Below are 17,849 nucleotides of genomic sequence, written 5' to 3'. Positions count from 1 at the left end.
GAGAGGAAAATAAAGCACAGACTGGAGAGACCTGGAAGGGGGACATACTTGTTCAAAGCACTGCGTGTGCTATTGATAGCAAAGATCTATTCAAGTTTTAAACCTCACATCATCAACCAGCAGGGGGCGGAATATCCCATATTTAAATTCATGTTTTCGGAGTTTATGAACAAAAAAAAAAAGACAAAACGTTGTTTGTTAAAATAGTTTTACTATTTCTGAAGTTTTGTTAAGATCGTATTGTTTTTATTTATATGTATATCGTTGTTTTTAGTCATTTATAGATCAGAAGACAGACATTTAACATAGAAACGCCTCAAACTAATCCAGACTCGGAGGAGCAAGTTCAACAAGTCATTTCGGTCAAAGGCGTACTGAAAACACAACTTCATAACCAGGTTTAAATTTCACTCAATAGGCCTAACTATATAGTCAATTAAAGCTGTCGTATGAAAAAGTGAACTAAGCAATGATTTGATGATTCTAATACTAATCATATAGTTATAATATGTATTAATAAAACAGCAATTTACAGCAAGCAGAAATGTATTTCACTGTTTAATGACATGGTCTTCTGCTGCAGCGAATCCTGAATTTATCTGTCGGCCTTATCACCGTCAGTGGGCGGAGCTAACCCAAGCCATGTCAGGATGACTAGTCTGAAATACACCTGGGAAGCGTCCATGAAGCCTTCATAAGGTCTGTATGGACATTTTTCTATATGTCATTCATTCATGCACATATGTGTACAAAGACAGAGGCCTCCCTTGTAGAAAACCAAGTTTTCTTTGAATGTACCTTAACTTGACTAAACTGTATTTGTGACCCTGGGTGTCCATGTCAAGACATTTTAAGTAAACTATAAAGAAGCTTAATGGTGATGAAATTTTCCTTGGTGAAACACAAAGAAAACGTTGCCAACTTTACACATGCCGAGGGCTCGAAACGTCCAGTTGGAAGTTTGTTTTTACAAACCATTAATCTGGATGAAAAATACATGTAATAGTTGTGATTATGTAAAAAAAAAAAAAAAAAAAAAAAAAAACTTTTTAATGATGGAAAATGTGCTGTGCAGGTGCAGTAAATACTGGTCCTTAGTGTAGAATAGAATTGCTTCTTAAATACAGACTAACAGGTCTGTGAGAACCAGAACTCATCCTGATGTGAAATGATCAAATACGGCATGTTTGCAATAATATGCTAATTATTATCCCACAATGTTTAGGAATGTTTTTAATGCGAATATCAGACCGTTCTCCAGGAAACATATTTGTGAGGTCAGACACTGATGTTGGACGAGAACGGTTGGCTCACCATCTCACTTTTAACTAATCCTATCGTTTAAATGGGGTTAAACTGAGTGCTTTGTGTAGGCCGCCCAGGCTCCTGTTTAACACGGTTTGAAGCAGTCTGCATCCCTGAAAATGTGTTGTGATAGAGTTTGTTTTTTAGTTTTACAAGTCTACTCATCTTTACTTCATCATTTAGTCATATTTTAATGTAGTCAGGTTTCGGCATTATAAATATGTCACTAAGTCTCATAGTGGTAATTTAACACCCAAAAATGAAGGAGTGATGCATATATGCTTCACAATACACATTTTATTGTCATATATATAAATATATTTATAAATATATTTCATATGTATATTCAATTGCCATTAGAAACACATTTGCTTACATAATACTGATATTCCTGAGTGTTTTAGCTTGAGGCCTGGTGTCTGCACATTAAAGAGCTTCACCCTTCAGGTGAGGTGCTTTCAAATCAACGGTACCTTAACATGCATATGCATTAATTAGCTCGAGTACCAAGGCAAACACATGCCTTGGTACTTCACTGCTGTGTTTATATGTTGACTATAAACACAGCAGTGAAGTACCAGAGCTTTCAGATGGTCACAATTAAAATACAAATAATTGTCAGTCTGTGGAAAAAGCCAACAGAGAAATGTAAATGTAAGGCACAGAAAATCTGCCAAATATGATGAGTGTTTTACAAAGCGCACGGTTAAGTAAGGGGGGGAAAAAATCCCTTAGGGGGAAATGGATTGCTGCAGCACCAAATATTAGAGAAAGAATCACATTTACAAAAATAAACTAGAATATAAAAGTGCCGGGAACAGGGTTTAAGGAGCCGTTGAGAACATTTAAAGTAGAAATACTCAAGCTAATGTATGAACACAGATATATTACAACATCATGGGCATGTGCAAGACACCAAGCTCAAAAAAAAAAAAATAAATCTGTGAAAAAAAATTCAATATGTACAAAAAGTAGGGAGTTTTAAAACAAATGACAGTCTGTAAATATTACAGCATGTTCCACAAACTATGACACAGCAAAAATAAAAAGCCCACAGCATGACTGACAGTCAAGCCAGTCATGAGGAAAAAATGTACCAAATGTTAATACTATATTCACACTCTGCCAGCAAATAGTAGCTATCTGAAAATATATAATATATATATATATATATATATATATATATATATATATATATATCTTATTTACACAAAGAGCTTTATGAAAGAAAAGTTCAAATCGGCATCATGACTGCATCAGACTGCATCAATACTGGGCAGGTTCATACCTCATCTAAAACCAAAGTGTAACAGTGATTCTCTAATCGAGCGACAAAGAGGGCTGACATTCTGTCGAGGTATTTGCAAAACGAAGAAATACCCACTCAGATTCACATTCAAGACGTACATTCTGTTGTTGGGACATTCAAAATAAAAGCGCAGACTAGCGTCTCTCACACGTGGATATGTGCAACATGTGTAAGCCCGGAAAAAAAAAAAAAGAGGCAGATATTACACTTGAGCGTCCGCTCTGTTTGTTTTTTTGACTTAGTCCGTAAGCGGTGGCCGGCGGCTAACTCAGGAGGAGTTCACCGGGCCGGCGACCATGTTGCCGGGAGACCTGCGGTACTGAGCCTTGGTGTTTGTAACGGCGCCGTGTTTCTGTCGGAGATGAAGCCTGAGCTGACTCTTGTGTCTGAAGTGGAGGTCACATTTTTCACACTGCAGAAAGAACACAATAAAAAAATGCACTGTCAGAAATGGTGCATTAAACTATGGCATGAAGAACTTTTTAACCATAAAAAAAAAAAAATAAAAATAAAAGCCCAATAGAAAGTTTTAAGATTTAAAGTCATACTTATGAGATACAAAGTTATAATTATGGGATTCATAGTCAAGATTTTGGCTTTCAAAGTCATAATCATGAGATTCAATGTCTCATAATTATCACGTTTATTCTCATAATCATGACTTTGAATGTCAAAACTCTAATTTTGAAGTAATGACTATATCAAAATTGAGACTGACTTTCGATCTTAAGATCGATTTTGAATGTCAAAATTATGACTTTCTTTCTCATAATTATGACTGACTCTCAAAATTATTACTTTTGTTATCATAATTATAACGTTAAAGCTTGTAATTATGACTTCATGTTGGGCTTTTATATTTTCTTTTATGCCTTTAGAACTACTCAAGGATCACACAGGGTGAACTGATAGTCCTCCTGTCATTGAGAACAAGTGATGGATAATAGGATTACATGATAAGGCTTCTCTCCCGTGTGGATGCGCATGTGGCTCTTGAGCGTCTGAAGGTGGCGGAAGTGCGTTCCGCAGATCTCACAGGGGTACGGTTTCTCTCCCGTGTGGATCAACACGTGGGCGCGGAGGTGGGCGACCTGGTTAGGCAAGAGACAGAAACGGTGACCGGACTGAAACATAGGCGGCCGTCTTAAAATGATTTCAAAGGTCGGCGCTTCTTGATCTTCTCACCTGCACAAACCTAGAACCGCACGTCTCGCACTTGTATGGCTTTTCTCCAGAGTGAATCCGCGTGTGAGTCTTGAGGTTGGCCGGACGGTTGAACTGAGCCCCGCAGATGTTGCAGTGGTACGGCTTTGCACCTGGAAGTAGACGCGGACAGGTTGAGCGAGGAACAAGCGTGGCTGCATCAAAGAGCTACAGCTGACCGTAAAAAGCACTCACCGGTGTGAACTGTCTTATGGCTGGCCAGGTTGCCTTTGTAGCGGAAGGCGGCCTGGCAACAGTCGCACTTGTATGGCTTGTCGCTATGGACCTGACCCATGTGATCTTTCAGCGAGTCTTCCTCCGAGAACTTGGAGTCACACCCGTTGCAGAAGAAGTTATCTTCTGCCAATTTAAAGAAAAAGAAAGAGAAAACAGCTTAAATTTAATGACTTTCAGTCAGCAAAATAATATCACAGTCTGATGGTTGGTGGTGTGGTACTCACCACAGCTAGAGGGCGAATAATCTGAGCACATTTTTGTGGCTTCGTCGCTGCTGTAAGAGGTTGGAGTGAGGTGGCTGGTCTCCATGCGCTGAGGGCTATCGCAGCTAGAGGAGGAAAACCTACAACCAAAGAGTGCATTTCAGTTAGTTATCATTAAGAGATCCCCAATTAGTGCTGATTCATCATGAGTTCTACCAGTTGTACCTGCTGCTGCAGCTGAGTTCACTCATTTCCTCTCTGTGATTGCTGGCTCCCTTTTCTGGTTGGATCTTGTCATGTCCGCCAGCTGCTTCACTACTGGCGGGGCTGAGAGAGCGCGACGCGGACTCCACTTCAGCTCTTTTGCTCTGGGTCTCCCTCCCGCTCTCGTCAGGGGTTTGGTTCAGGACAATGAACTTATACTTCTTCCAGTTGTGGGCCTTTGCGTCTCTGGGGGAATCGCAGGCCTGCTTCAGGCTCATTCTGGCGTTAATGCTGCTGCTGGACTCGGTGGGCGAGTTCGGCTGGCAGTCGGATCTGTGGGGGCTCTGCGGGCTGCAGATGACCCCCTTGGTGTAGCTCAGGGTAGGTCTCAGACAGCCGGTTTGTGGGTGCTGGGTGTTGTGGCCCTCCACGGGAGAGGCGGGACACTGGAGGTTACGGTGAGCCTCTGCTGGTCGGATAATGGAGGGTTGGGCCATGCTGGTGTTGACGATCTTATTAGAACCTTCTAGTACCATAGCGGGGATGTGCAGATCGCCGTACACGTGGTAGGAACCAGTGGTGTTGATCCCCCTGAAAACATTGGGGACGTACCCCCCACACTCCTGAGGGGACAACCTCAGTAAGAGGTTATTTCTAAAGTCTGGATCCTTTTCCTCAGCAAGCTTTTTAGCAGAGATTTCTTCTGCTATATTCGAGCAGTTGTTCTGCACCTCTTCCATTTGCATATTCAGAGCCTGATGTCTGCAGAAACAAATCGAAATTAAAATCCCGATCCCTGCAGCTTTTACAGAAACAACAGGACGCCATTTTTGAGTTTGATAGTCTGCATTACCTGGACTTGATAAACCTGTGGCAGGTGTCAGCAACGTGCTCCATCTGTAGGTAGATGGCTGTGTTCAGGGTGGTCAAGGCCACAGAGTCATTCAGGTTCAGAAAAGAAGTGTACATGAAGTCCAGCAGGAGGGAGAAACCTTTGGGGTCCACTTTGGGGTCCAGGCTGATGGCACTAAGGCTCGCGTTCTCGGGTTTCATGAACACAGAATAGAAGAAGCCACTGTAAGATTGAAAACAATTAGTTGTCGGGTAATAGTTGCAACGAGGTGTGAAGTGCTCTCTTTCATCTCCAACACACACCTGCAGGCTACCAAGATGGCCTTGTGCGCATGAAATATCTGTCCGTCCACCTGCACCGTGACATCGGTCAGGAGGTTCCTGCTGCGGAGGCGGTTGAAGTTGAGCAGGACGTCGCCTGCATGACGTGTGAATTGAATGCAGCCATCTGCAGTCGTGGCCATGCTGTCGCAATCTGTGCAGAGGTGCAAAAAATAAAAAATAAAAGATTCAAAGCGAGGTCGGTGAATACCGAATGTAAGGTCTTTGTATTTTTTGCAAATAAATTCAGCTCAAGATCCAACACATAAAAAAAGTCATAGAAACCAGGAAATAATGATATAAATCCAGATATGAATAAATGTTTATTAATCATGTTGGACAACATAAAAGTGTGTTTTTGAAAGACTTGTTAGCTTATTCATGCAGTGGAGGTGAGGGGAGCTGTAATATTTGAGGATGGGGTCAGTTAAAAGAGGCACTGCAAAGCACACAAATATATTGATATAAAAGAAAAACTAAAAACAATGCTGCAACTCATTACAGCTAGTCATTTTCACTCATAGATTATTGCATAAAATTATTTATAAGTATTAAAAATACAAGAAATGTATGGGTGTGACGGGGCTAGTAAGTGGTGGAAATTTAAAAAAGGCACTAAGTAGGACAAAAATGGAAAACATAAAAAAAAGATACATTTAGCAACAATTTAAGTACTGCAACTCAAAGCTTTCTGAAATGTATGCATGGAAAATATTATAATAAAAAGCAGCATGCACATTTGTATAAGTGACTGTCACCTTGGCACTTCCTTCACATCCCCACTGACAATCCGCCATTCACAACGAGACACAACTTAGAAGGTGTTGCACTTGCGTTTCAACACCAGATGGCGCCATTGTAAACGGAAAAAAACATGTTTACTAAACTATGTGAAACTCTGCTTCCCGTCAACTGGGTCTTAACGACAGGATAGTAAACACGATATATCTACCTAGTGCATACATGTGCTTTTTTTCCCTTTTAAACGCCTGCAGGCTTAATCAATAGGGTTGTATTTACACACCCTACATAGTTTTGAAATACATTTTTCGTTTTTAAGGTGGGTAAAAATAAATTCGAATTAATTTGATAGTTCCCCCCCAAAAAGAAAATAAATACGTTTGTTACAATGTTCCCGGGCTATTACGGGACACCTTTCTCATGTTTCTCCAATGTTCGCAGACGAACTGGCGCAGAGCGCGCGCTGGCAGCCTGCAGCGCGCGAGCACATTCCGTTCTTCCTGCTCAGACTGGAGCTGCCAGCGCGCGGACGGAGAGGTTTTCTGTTCCCCCACATCAGGGGAACTCGTCTACTTTAACCAGTTTACATTCACTCACACGCCCCCCCCCCCCAGCTAACCAATCACCCACCGTGTTTCTAAACCCCTTGAAATTGCTACACTAAATCTCACACGTCACGATGCGAAAAAGATTTTGTCGAGTTCAAGGAGTGGTTTAGTTGTTACAGCGCAACTTCGGGCTGCTTGAGAGCAGGCCAGCGCAAAGTCCTGTCAAGTTTGCAAATAGAAGTGTTAAAGCTGCCCTGGCACCGTCCTGGAATGTGTCCAGGGTCCTGTTAAGTGTTTTACAGCTGGTTCTACTATCAAAACAAACGGCGAAAAACAACGCGTTAGCAACAATGGGTCGAATAACAACAACAACAAAAAACTTTCGCCGTCGAAAAAAGAAACTGCGCAAAGGAAATTGGAAGTGACTGAACCAGACAGACCGGTACTGTTGCGCCACAGCTAAACCCAACATGGCATTAAACTTGTGAAATAGTAAACTGAAAAGAGTGAAATAATATTTGCGAACGTTAAGCTACAAGTTAGAAAATTATCCAGCGCTTTACAGGTTTACTAAAACACCGCAGTTACTAAACACTGAGCGGAAGCAGAATAAGTCTGTCTGATGAAGAAAAACACGGTCCCAACACCGCGCTTCCGTTTAAAACAGCGCAACATGACTCCGGCTGTCAAAAATAACCACCACAGTTCACATATGTCAGTTCACTCTCAGCTTCAATGTTCACAAAATACACTAAATAAATAAAAATCTCCAGCTTGACAGCAGCTGGAGCGGCTGCACAAGCCTGTGCTGCTTCCCTACACTTCTGAGAAAATAGGAAGAGAGAGAGAGAGAAAAAAAAGTCACCTTATAAAAGTTTCCTCGAAACTCTGAGCATCACCAGTTCTGAGAATCCAGTTCTAAGAAACACAGCGGCTCAATTCTCAGAATTTCAACAGAAGGCTGAGCCATTATGCGCGGGGCGGGGGAGGCTCTCTCCGCCGTACATTTTATGCAAACACTACATGTGCATGTCACAGACACGCTTTCTCTTAGGTGTTTTATGGTGTTTACTGTGAGATATGTCAACTCTATAAACTTAAATGAATAGGTTTTTAATATTTCCAACTCTCCCCGCGTAGTCGTTGCGTCCAAGTGCAAGGTCAGCTGACCAAGTTATAAATACTGTGGGGAACCGGACTGTGCGTTGTCTGTCTGTCGCCCAGCGTCCTATGAAAATTGCTGGAAAGTCAGCCGCTCATGTTCCCAAAATGAGTAATGTGATGTCGGCGTGTTTATTTGTTGGTTTGTTTTTTTCACTTTTTCCCAGACACACGCTGCTAATTCAAGTCGAAAAATTGATTTCCTTGTTTCCCCAAAGGGGGAAACGACGACAGCTTCATCTGCCGCAACTTCACACGTGTGAACGGACTAATGTCTCCGCCGGAGCAGAGAAACGACCCTTCAGACCAACCATGTTTATGTGTCAAAGCTTGTTTCACGTCTCGCATATGTTTATGTAGTGTCATCAGACATGTTCTGGAAAATGATATATTACTTGCGTGTAATTTCTTATTGACCTAACACGCCCGAACCGAGCTGAAAACATGAGTACATCATAATGCATGCCGGGAAACTAAATGCTCGATCTTCTAGTTTCCTTCCACAACACAAAGACACCCAGGAAAAAATAACCACCCAAATTATGACATGTAGTGTCTAATAATAATAACAATAATAATAACTACGAATAATATAGTAATACAGTTACATAATAATAATAATAATAATAATAATAATAGTAACTACTGCAAAAAAAAAAAAGGAATATATGTAGTATACATTCTATAAGGAACTGGATATTTGTGACTAAGTCCTTGATAAGTTTCATGATGTTTATTTATGGCAGATATAAATATGATGCAATAGTCATTGGGAACAGGCTGCTTCATAGATAAGGAGATGAGATATGAAAATTCATTCCTAGATGTCTGGGCCGTTTCCTTATTAGCTGGACTCTCCTAAATCCACAACAGGTGATTCATCTCCTCCTCGTACAGCTGGATCTTGTTCTGTTGGGCCGTCTCCCTTTTACTAAAAGCAGATCGCTTATTGAATTTACGGTGAATTTTAATCTGTTACATAAATTGTTGTGTACAAATAAACAAGTGGGCCATTGAAACGCTAAACACAGAGAATGTGATACAGAGACGCTTTCAGTAGCTGTGGGCTCATAGCGCCTGACACTTATTATAAAGCCAAGGCCGTTGCTCTTTAAATTGTAAATGAATTTTTCTTTGTGTGTAATATTTTTTCTTAGCATATTCCTGCTGGGTTTCTTTTAAAGATGTTCAGTGTGTTTTTCTTGCATAAATACGAAGACTAGCTTCGTTTTGCCAGAAGGTAATTCATTCATATCTCGCCTTCTTACAACCACAAGCTTTTATGTATTTTATTAGAATATTCAGCGATAGCTTGACACAAAGTAATGCGTAAGTGAGATGTAAAAGTGAAAGTGATGCATGGCTTTTAATTTTTTTCGTTTTTACGAAAACAAATCTGAAAAGTGTGGCATGCGTATGTACTGATTCAAATTTACTCTGATATCCCTGAATGAAATCTAGTGTGACGAGGTGCTTATAGAAGTCAGGTTTACTCACAGATTTTTTTTCTGAAATATTCAAAATAAAAAGCATCTCTGGATGCAACTTGGTGCGCCATTGGCTGCTGTTTGCGAAGCAGCCAATCCAGGAGCACAATTTCTTCCCCTTGACACTGACTGTCTGTACTAAGAATGTGCCAAGCCAGTTTCCACTGTGCATATAAATGCATATTAAGGCATATTTGGTGTTTGAGCCATTAAAATAGTCAGTTACATGTAGGTGTCCTTGAGACAACTGTTTTGTAAAAATGCAAAATGTAAAAAAAAGTTCAGAAATATTTTTGAAATGTTTTATTGCCCCCAGCATTTTGGAGGATTTTGAAGGATACCAGCATTTTACTCTGATATCCCTGAATAAAATCTAGTGTGACGAGGTGCTTATAGAAGTCAGATTTACTCATGTTTCGTTCACCAGAAACATAAAACATTTACTCTTGATAATGATATCAATCACGTTTATCTCATCATCATAAACATGTCCAAATGTTCATATCTACAGTGCAAAGACCTTTGGTTTATTATTAGTGTTGTTATTATTATTATTATTATAAATGGGCTTCTAATAAATCTCCCTGGCACTCAAGATCTTGCAACAAAGACAGTCATAAACATCCATCCTACAGCTGCACACAAGTCACTGAAAATGTGGAGCAACGTCAGATTTTCTTTTTCCTTCACAAATATGCAAAATTAAATAAAACAAAGAGCAGCAAAAACAGTAAGGTTTCACAGCCATCATGAATTTCAACCTGCGGAAAAGATAGCGTGCAGTGGAGCTCCACGGGTCTAAATTGCAGCAGTTTAGGTGGCTATGGCAACAAAGCAGTGTAGAGAATTGTTTTGCATCGCTGATGTTTTTCCCCTTGTGGTTATCTTTGGTGGTCCACGTTTCTGCGGGTGCGACGTCTCCACATCCTTTCCTGCAATGAATTACAGGAGACAAAAAAAAAAAAGTTGCTCAGTCAGGTGCAGCAGAGAGCTCGGTCCAGTTCTTGGTGTTTTGTTCGCAGGCGAGAGGATGCATGGGTTTCAGATTAGCCAGCCTTTTGCTCGCGTGCGTCAGTGCAACATCTTCGGCTTCTCACGAGGGCTTCGCTGCAGATAACAAATAAGAGACAGAATTCTGCATGCGGTAGATAATCTCCTCAAGAAGGTATCGGCTGGATCTCAAAAACATGCCACTTTATGATTATTTAGCAAAGTAATGTGTCTGGCTTTTGTAAACACACAAAACTAAAAAAAAGTACATATAAACTGTGTTATGCAGTTTTGGGTAAGATAAAAAAGGTATTTTCTGCCTTTCAGATTTCTGGCGTTTGTTTTTTGTCACACTTAAATGCTTCAGAACAAATGTTAAATTTGCAAACTAAAGTCTCAGTATACACAGAAAGTTATTTTGAAGTGAACTTTGTTTACAGAGGGAAACAAACTATCCCAATTAACAGAACTCTGTGTAAAAAGCTTCATCACCGCCCTAAATAAGTCATGATTTAACTGTGATTAGCCAAACCTTTTGATGTTTCTCTAGTCACACCAAGATCTGACTGCTGTCGGCTTAAACAGAACCTGTCTGACTACATGAAGTAGGCTAAAAGATCCCTCAAATTATAAGATTTTCAAGAGAATGAGTGGAATAAAGTCGCTGAGATGAGTCTGGAAAGGGTGACAAAGGAATTTTTAAGGCTTTAGGACTCCAGTGACCCACAGTAAGAGGCATGGAACAGTGGGGAACCTTCCCACTTTACTGAGATTGCTTCAGCTACGCAGGACAAAGTCATCCAGGAAATCACAAAAGAACCAGGAACAATATGTAGAGTAAAGCAATGCCAGCCTCTCTTGCCTTAGCTAAAGTCAGAGTGCATAATTCAACAGTAAGAGACTAAATTGGCCCCCATTGTGAAGCTCCAAGGGAAAAACCACTGCTGACAAAAAAAAAAATCTAAATAAACCATAAAAACCACAAATTCACACATTTGACAATTTGACAGTCTGGCCACTATCTTCTTATTCACTTGATTCTCATCTCCCTTCAGTGCTCCGTCTGGGATTTCTTCTATGGAGCTTAATTTCTCCAGGTGAATTTCAACCAGAACAGAAGGAGAAGTTGTGAATGTTGACATCAATTTTTCTCTGATGTGCTAGAATTGTAGTCTGCTTATGTTTATAGTTTTCACAATGGGAGCGGAGGAAGGTAACAAGGCCATTAGGTTCTTGTTGGCCACGCCTCCAAATATTGAGCAATTAAAGTCGGAGCAACACAAATGTTTAAGATGCTTTATTGCTAGTAAAAGTGTTGTGGCCCTCTTCTCCGTGTATTTTTTTTTTTTTTTTACAGCACTCACAATTTTTGGTAAACTTCATTTAGCCAGCGTTAGCCAGTTGCATACATCGCAGTCAAACGTTAGAGATGGCATAAAATCAGATCCACTCAATTCTAACTTCAACCATTTCTCAATAGCTAACGGTCCAGACACTCTATACGAAGTTAAGCATAGAATAAGTTGAAATTTGTCTTGTTATCTTTGGTTTGGAACTAATATAAGACCGTCGAACATGATGGTGGTATTCTGATAGTCTGGAAGGGCTTGGCTGCTTTAGAACCTGGACGACTAGTGGTTCTTGATAGAATCGCGAGTTCTGCTCTCAACTAGAAAATCTGGAAGGACAATGTCTGGATAACATTTGTTGAGTTTATTCTCAATCACACTTTGATTAAGCAGCAGGACAATGATCCGAAACCACCCCAGCAGGTTCCCCTCTGAATGCCTCAAAAGATAAAGTGAGGATTTTAAAGGAACCTATTCAAAGTCTGGGATGCTTTAATACGACTTGAAACAGGTCTACGTTAAAAAAAAAAAACTTTCAATGTGGCTGAATTAACATAATTCTTCAAAGAAGAGCAGGCCATAGTTCCTCCTTTATGCTAGTTTTTTGATGCTAATCGTGGCACAACCAGATATTGGGCCAGGTGTGCTTGGAGAACGTTTTCCCCTTAGTTAACAATATGAAACAAACTAAGCCTTGACAGATCATGTGATGCGTTTCCCTTTCATCAGACAGACGTCATCTGTCCGCAGGGCTCGTTAAAACAATGCTGCTGGGAGACAAACAAAAAAAGCCATTTTCTCTCTCCTGCTCAGCCGGTTAAATAAATCTGTCCTATGTGTTAACAAGTGTCTCCCTCCACCCCCCACAAGCCCCCTGATGAACTCTGCTGACCTGGGGGCCTAGATGCAGACAGATAGCAACACGCCTCTCCCAAAACATGATCCAGGCACATGGTTGCCTGACTAGGACCAAAGGTCGTGTCAGTAAAATATGACTCTTTGCCTTCTTCCCCCTTTTCCCTTTTGAAGAGAAAAGGGGTTGTCGGGGGAGGGACAAGAGGGGGGAGTGTGTTCATGTCGGCTGAAGTGACAGCGTGCGCTTGAATTTGGGGAACAGTATACATGATTTACATTCACCGTGACAAAGAAAATGAAAGTGCGCTCTGTTTTAATTTCCGCTATTAAACATGTCAGGGGAACATAAAGCGATCTGTTCTGGTTAAATTTAACCTCAAGTGAACAGAAACACACAACTGTAATTATTGGTGAGTATGAAAAAGTTTTGTGTGGAAAAAAAGTAAACAATAGCTGCTTCCAGGTGTGATTACTTTCCTTTAAAGGGACAGTATTATGTGTTTTCAGGCATTTTACGGCACAATCAAGTAACTATGTTTCCTCAAGTTGTTATAAAAATTGTATATATATATCAAATATGACTTGAAAGAAATTTGACTTTCTAATTTAACACCTTAAAATTGGGTCTCTGTCCCTTTAAAAACTCCTGCTATTTCTGAAACTCTGCTTTCAGGAAGTTATCACATCGTTCCTTCCCTGTTAATCCTTTAAAATTGTTTCATTGGGAAGTAGCTCGTATAAAGAGCTCTGTAGTTAAGCGGTTCCACCAGATGTTTGCTAATTGCTGCTGGCTAGTCTGAAGGAGCAGAGTGTGGGAGTTGCGGGGCTGGCCTGCTCTGTGAGGCGGAAACATAGAAACTGCAGCTCTGAGGAGGAGCTGCGCCTCAAAGGCAGAGCTAGGTCCAACCAGGTGTTTTGCACAGCTGAATGGTTGCCACGGGAACACTCCAGATGTGTGTCTGATGATGGAGTAACATTATAGCATGATGTAGAGCTCAAAAAGTTTTACAGAATACCCCCCCCCCCCCCCCCCCCCTTAAGCATGAGCTTGAGCAGTTTGTTGCTCTGGCAACCACCTTGATGAGGTGGAAAGATGAAGCCACATCCAATCAATCCAATATCTATTATTTTGCATTGCTAATGATTATTTACAAATTGAAAACATCAAAGACAAAATTTACAGCAACTTTCAACCAAAGGCCAAACTATGCACATGTCAGGCTTTGGTTATGTTAAATTCTGAAGGTCAGGAGAGTCCACTTAGAAGAAGACTGGACGGGTTTATCCTGTTGGACCCGGCTGAAGGAAAAACCCTCTGTTCTCTGTAACAAGAATTTTGCAATACAGATCAGATCTGGAAAGTTGAATCTGTATAAATAACTCTGGGGCAATGCCCTTTGGGCCAAAGTAGGGATGTTTGGTCATAATGGCCAAGACCATGTCTGGCGAAAATCAAACTCACAGCTGATGGAGGGATGAGCAGCTACTAGACCTGGGCACCTTAAGGCCAGGAGCTCCTCTGTTTACTAAATGTGACACCATCTTGTTTTAGAGCTAAAGATTGCCCCACTCTGGGTCTTAAACAGGTCAGTGGCTCAACGATTGGAAGGGATTACAACGACCTAGTCAACACCTAAACCACCGGTCTAGTTAAAGCACTGGTTGGAACTTAAGAGATCCACGCAGCACCAGGTGTCTGAAAACCCTGATGAACTGCAGCAGTCAGGTAGAGAAGTGTCAGTGTCACTTTTTAACATGTCGGTCCTCTAAGTAAAGCTGGGTCGATATTGACGACTACTATTTATGTCCATCTTGTTGCCGTTTGTGTTTCAGGAGGGGGATGTTGGTCGGGGGGATTTGTGTGGTCCGGGGTTATAACTGTTTTGTTTTTTTTGATAATAGTTTAGTTTTATTTTGTTTGCAGAGAAGCAATGTAGAATCACCTTTACAAAGCGTCAAAAGTGTAGAGAAATGTATGTGTATACATTACATCGGTAAATATTGGTTATTGGCCACAGTATCAATGTCGGATAATCATGCCAAATTTTTGTATTGGTGCATTCCTGAAAAAGCCATCCAGTCATCTGCATTTGAAGCAAATGTTCACTAGTTAGTTGTTTTGCAAACCAAGCATGCGGAAATGGAAAAGAATCAATGCCCATTATTCATCAATCACACAAAGTTCAACGTTGTTTGTGTTGTTTTTGTTGTTTTTAGCTGCGGTCAATGTGTGCTCTGCAGAGAGCCAATAAAAAGCTCTTTACATGATCCATGTGACATTTACAGTGAACTTTGAGTCTCTCTGCGACTCACTCACAGATATATATTTAACCCGCAGGCGTTACGTCTGATAACTACTGAACTTGAGGTTACTTTAACACACAGACAACAGACTCCCAAGAATCCCATATAAGAATATGTTGCTTTGCTCTGATAAGGGCAACATATTCAACCATGACATATTGACTATGGCATATAAGGGTCATTGTTTATAGAAAGAAAATGGAGTAAATCTCTCCCAAAAAAATTCCAGAAATTTTTGAGAAAAAATAAGTAAGTTTCTGAGTTTGAAAAGTTAAAAATTAGCTAGAAAAATATAAAAATTTTTTTTAGATTGATCTCAGAAATTTTTGAGAAAAAAATAAAAACCTTGAAAATTTCTGAGTTTGAAAAGTCTGTTTTTTTGTAGCAAAATTTTGGACTTTTCAAACTTAGAAATCTCCCAATTTGTTTTTAGAAAACTTCTGACATTAATAAAAAATTTTTTGAGTATTTTCTAACAAATTTTCACTTTATGAACTCAGAAATTTCAGTTTTCTTCTCAGAAATTTTATAATGTTTTTGGTGGAAATTTACTCTTTACTTTTTTCTGTCTACAATGGGCCTAATATGCTGTCTAGATAGAAACTTCAACTATTGAAGCTCAGAAATTTCCATGTTTTCTTTTTTCTCAGAAATGTCTGAAATTAATCTAAGATTTTAAGATTTAGTTTTCTTGCAAATTTTTGACTTTTCACACTCATAGATGTTCTTGATTTTTTCTGGAAATTTTCTGAGATTAAGTCTAAAGACTGAGACCAAATTTCAGTTTTTTGTATTTTTTCCTGTCTTTTTCTTCTATGTATAATGGCGCTGACATGTTGTCATACATATTCGATCCAATATGTGTGTGCTGACAGATATTTTTACGCCCTCAGTTGTTTATACCAGCCAGAACTGGATACTAAGCAGACTTATTGGAACTGAAACATTTACAAAGCTATAAAAGATGAACTACTAGTTGTATTGCCTTCGATGTGGTCTGCCACAGTTAAGGTTTTGTATTAAAATAAATAGAAGCAGAGTTCGCTCCTTTCAGCATCAAACATTAACCTTGCTCTTTGTTACTCACGTATCTGTGGCTTGCAGGCCGTTGGCTCAGCACCAGGCAAGTCGGAGCTGAGAACAGGCTTCTAGCCAGGCCAGAACAACCTGCTCTTATAAAGTAACATATTAAATAAACAATCATAGTCACACTTTGTTGTCAGGCCTAATAAAATAGTGCAACAGCCATGTAATGATGTGGGATATTAGAACGCCCCATTCTAGCATTTTGTACAATTCCACTCTTTTTATTCTGACAAGATGAAACTTTGTTCTTGCTCAACAAAAGCCTGAGAAGCGTGAAGAACATTCCTAAATGTGCCTCGAATGCACTTGTTTTTGTACATACTGGCTGACATGAGGCTATTGAACTGAGACTAAATATTACAGGCGTACAAAGGGGGGTCTCTGTTGTACTCTGCACTCAGCTCAAAGTCCCACTTGGAGAATGCGTTGCACACACACACACGTACACACACGCAAACAGTCGAACAACAGCAGTGTCTTTCTTACATCTGGGCCGCATTTCTTTCTATGAATTCCCTGACAATGTTTGAACAAGGATTTCCACAAATGTGTGACAAAAACAAACTTCCTTCCATTCCTATTTGTCTCTTCGAACGTAGCTCACCTGCTAACTTATTACTGGGTAATTTACCCAAAGGACAAAGAGAAATCAGCTGACGAAACCCCACAAGACATCTGGGGACTTTTCAGTTGCTGAGACTTTTACACATTCTTTCCTTTTCGATAAAGCTTTCAGTCGGCGTTAGGTTATCCAGATCTGACTCCGGCTGGAGGCTCATAGACGGATGGAAGACATAAATTTTCCATAGCCTGCTGTTTTCTCCATCTTCTCTGTGGATCTTTATATACAGTGGGCCCCCCGCCTGTTCGCCATTCAGTATTCACAGATTTCCTGCAGAATGTGGCTCCGAATTATTCGCAGCAAAATCTATCTATTTCCACAGATCTTATCTTAAAGCTGCAGAACGTAACTTTTTTCAAAAATATATATTTTTTATATATTTGTTGAAACTGTCACTATGTCATGACAGTTTGGTGTGAGACAGATAATCTGAAAAAAATGAGCTCCTCTGCCTTATTCCAGTGCTAACAAGAAACAACCAATCACAGCCAGGAGGCGGGTCTTACTGCTGTCAATCAATCTCCATCCCCTTACACTTTGCTATGATACAGCTAGCAGTCTGTTGTGAATGCTAAAGCTAATTAGCATGGCCACCAATGACAATGGAAAAATGGTTTTCCTGTAATGAGTTGTTTCTCTGACATTAGCATGTTACGCTACGAGTACATGAGGTTGATTGACAGCAGTAAGACCCTCCTCCTGATTCTGATTCGTTGTTTTAATGCATTTCTTCAGATGGTGTCTGTCTGTCTGTCTGTCTGTCTATCTATTTTTATTTTTTAATAAATTTATTTTTAATAAATTTAAATATGAGTTCAGATAAAGCTCATTTGTCCAAACGAGCATAAAATAACAACCTTTTTGTTGTTATTTCCTTTTTGGAAGTAACAACCTTTAAGCAAGTGTTAAACATACTTTTTATTAAGCCCACATTTCTGTATTAAATAATTCCATGTTTTTTTTAATGTTCTGGTGTAAAATTCTAATTTTAAATGTATTTTCATTGTTTGTAAGTGGAAAATCATCACGATTAAAATGCTTTCAAACATTCACATAGTGATAAAGTTCCTGA

General features: G+C 39.9%; 1 protein-coding gene and 1 long non-coding RNA gene across 5 annotated transcripts; both read right to left on the bottom strand.

The window, feature by feature from the left end:
• Positions 1–1,582: 1,582 nt before the first annotated feature.
• Positions 1,583–7,892, bottom strand: bcl6ab (BCL6A transcription repressor b). 3 transcript variants are annotated; one of them, XM_028021366.1, is made up of 9 exons: positions 7,789–7,892; positions 5,617–5,788; positions 5,315–5,536; positions 4,483–5,223; positions 4,279–4,397; positions 4,013–4,177; positions 3,800–3,930; positions 3,568–3,705; positions 1,583–3,026 (listed from the first exon to the last, which is right to left on the bottom strand). In XM_028021366.1, exons 2-9 carry the CDS (start codon positions 5,775–5,777, stop codon positions 2,883–2,885), a joined length of 1,821 nt encoding a protein of 606 aa, XP_027877167.1. In that variant the 5' UTR covers positions 5,778–5,788; positions 7,789–7,892; the 3' UTR covers positions 1,583–2,882. The 3 variants fall into 3 exon arrangements, with proteins under 3 accessions (XP_027877167.1, XP_027877169.1, XP_027877170.1); XM_028021368.1 differs by lacking the exon at positions 7,789–7,892 and adding an exon at positions 6,393–7,756; XM_028021369.1 differs by lacking the exon at positions 7,789–7,892 and adding an exon at positions 6,789–7,756.
• Positions 7,893–9,961: 2,069 nt separating this feature from the next.
• LOC114146918 (uncharacterized) lies at positions 9,962–17,743 on the bottom strand. 2 transcript variants are annotated; one of them, XR_003595984.1, is made up of 3 exons: positions 16,387–17,743; positions 16,157–16,236; positions 9,962–10,503 (listed from the first exon to the last, which is right to left on the bottom strand). It is a non-coding gene; the product is annotated as an uncharacterized LOC114146918 (long non-coding RNA). The 2 variants fall into 2 exon arrangements; XR_003595983.1 differs by having other exon boundaries at positions 16,157–17,743.
• Between the last annotated feature and the right edge of the window lie 106 nt (positions 17,744–17,849).

This window comes from Xiphophorus couchianus, chromosome 6, assembly GCF_001444195.1.
Source record: "Xiphophorus couchianus chromosome 6, X_couchianus-1.0, whole genome shotgun sequence".
NCBI lineage: Eukaryota > Metazoa > Chordata > Actinopteri > Cyprinodontiformes > Poeciliidae > Xiphophorus > Xiphophorus couchianus.
Note: the sequence above shows the minus strand (reverse complement) of the source record. Positions and strands in the feature narration are given on the sequence as shown.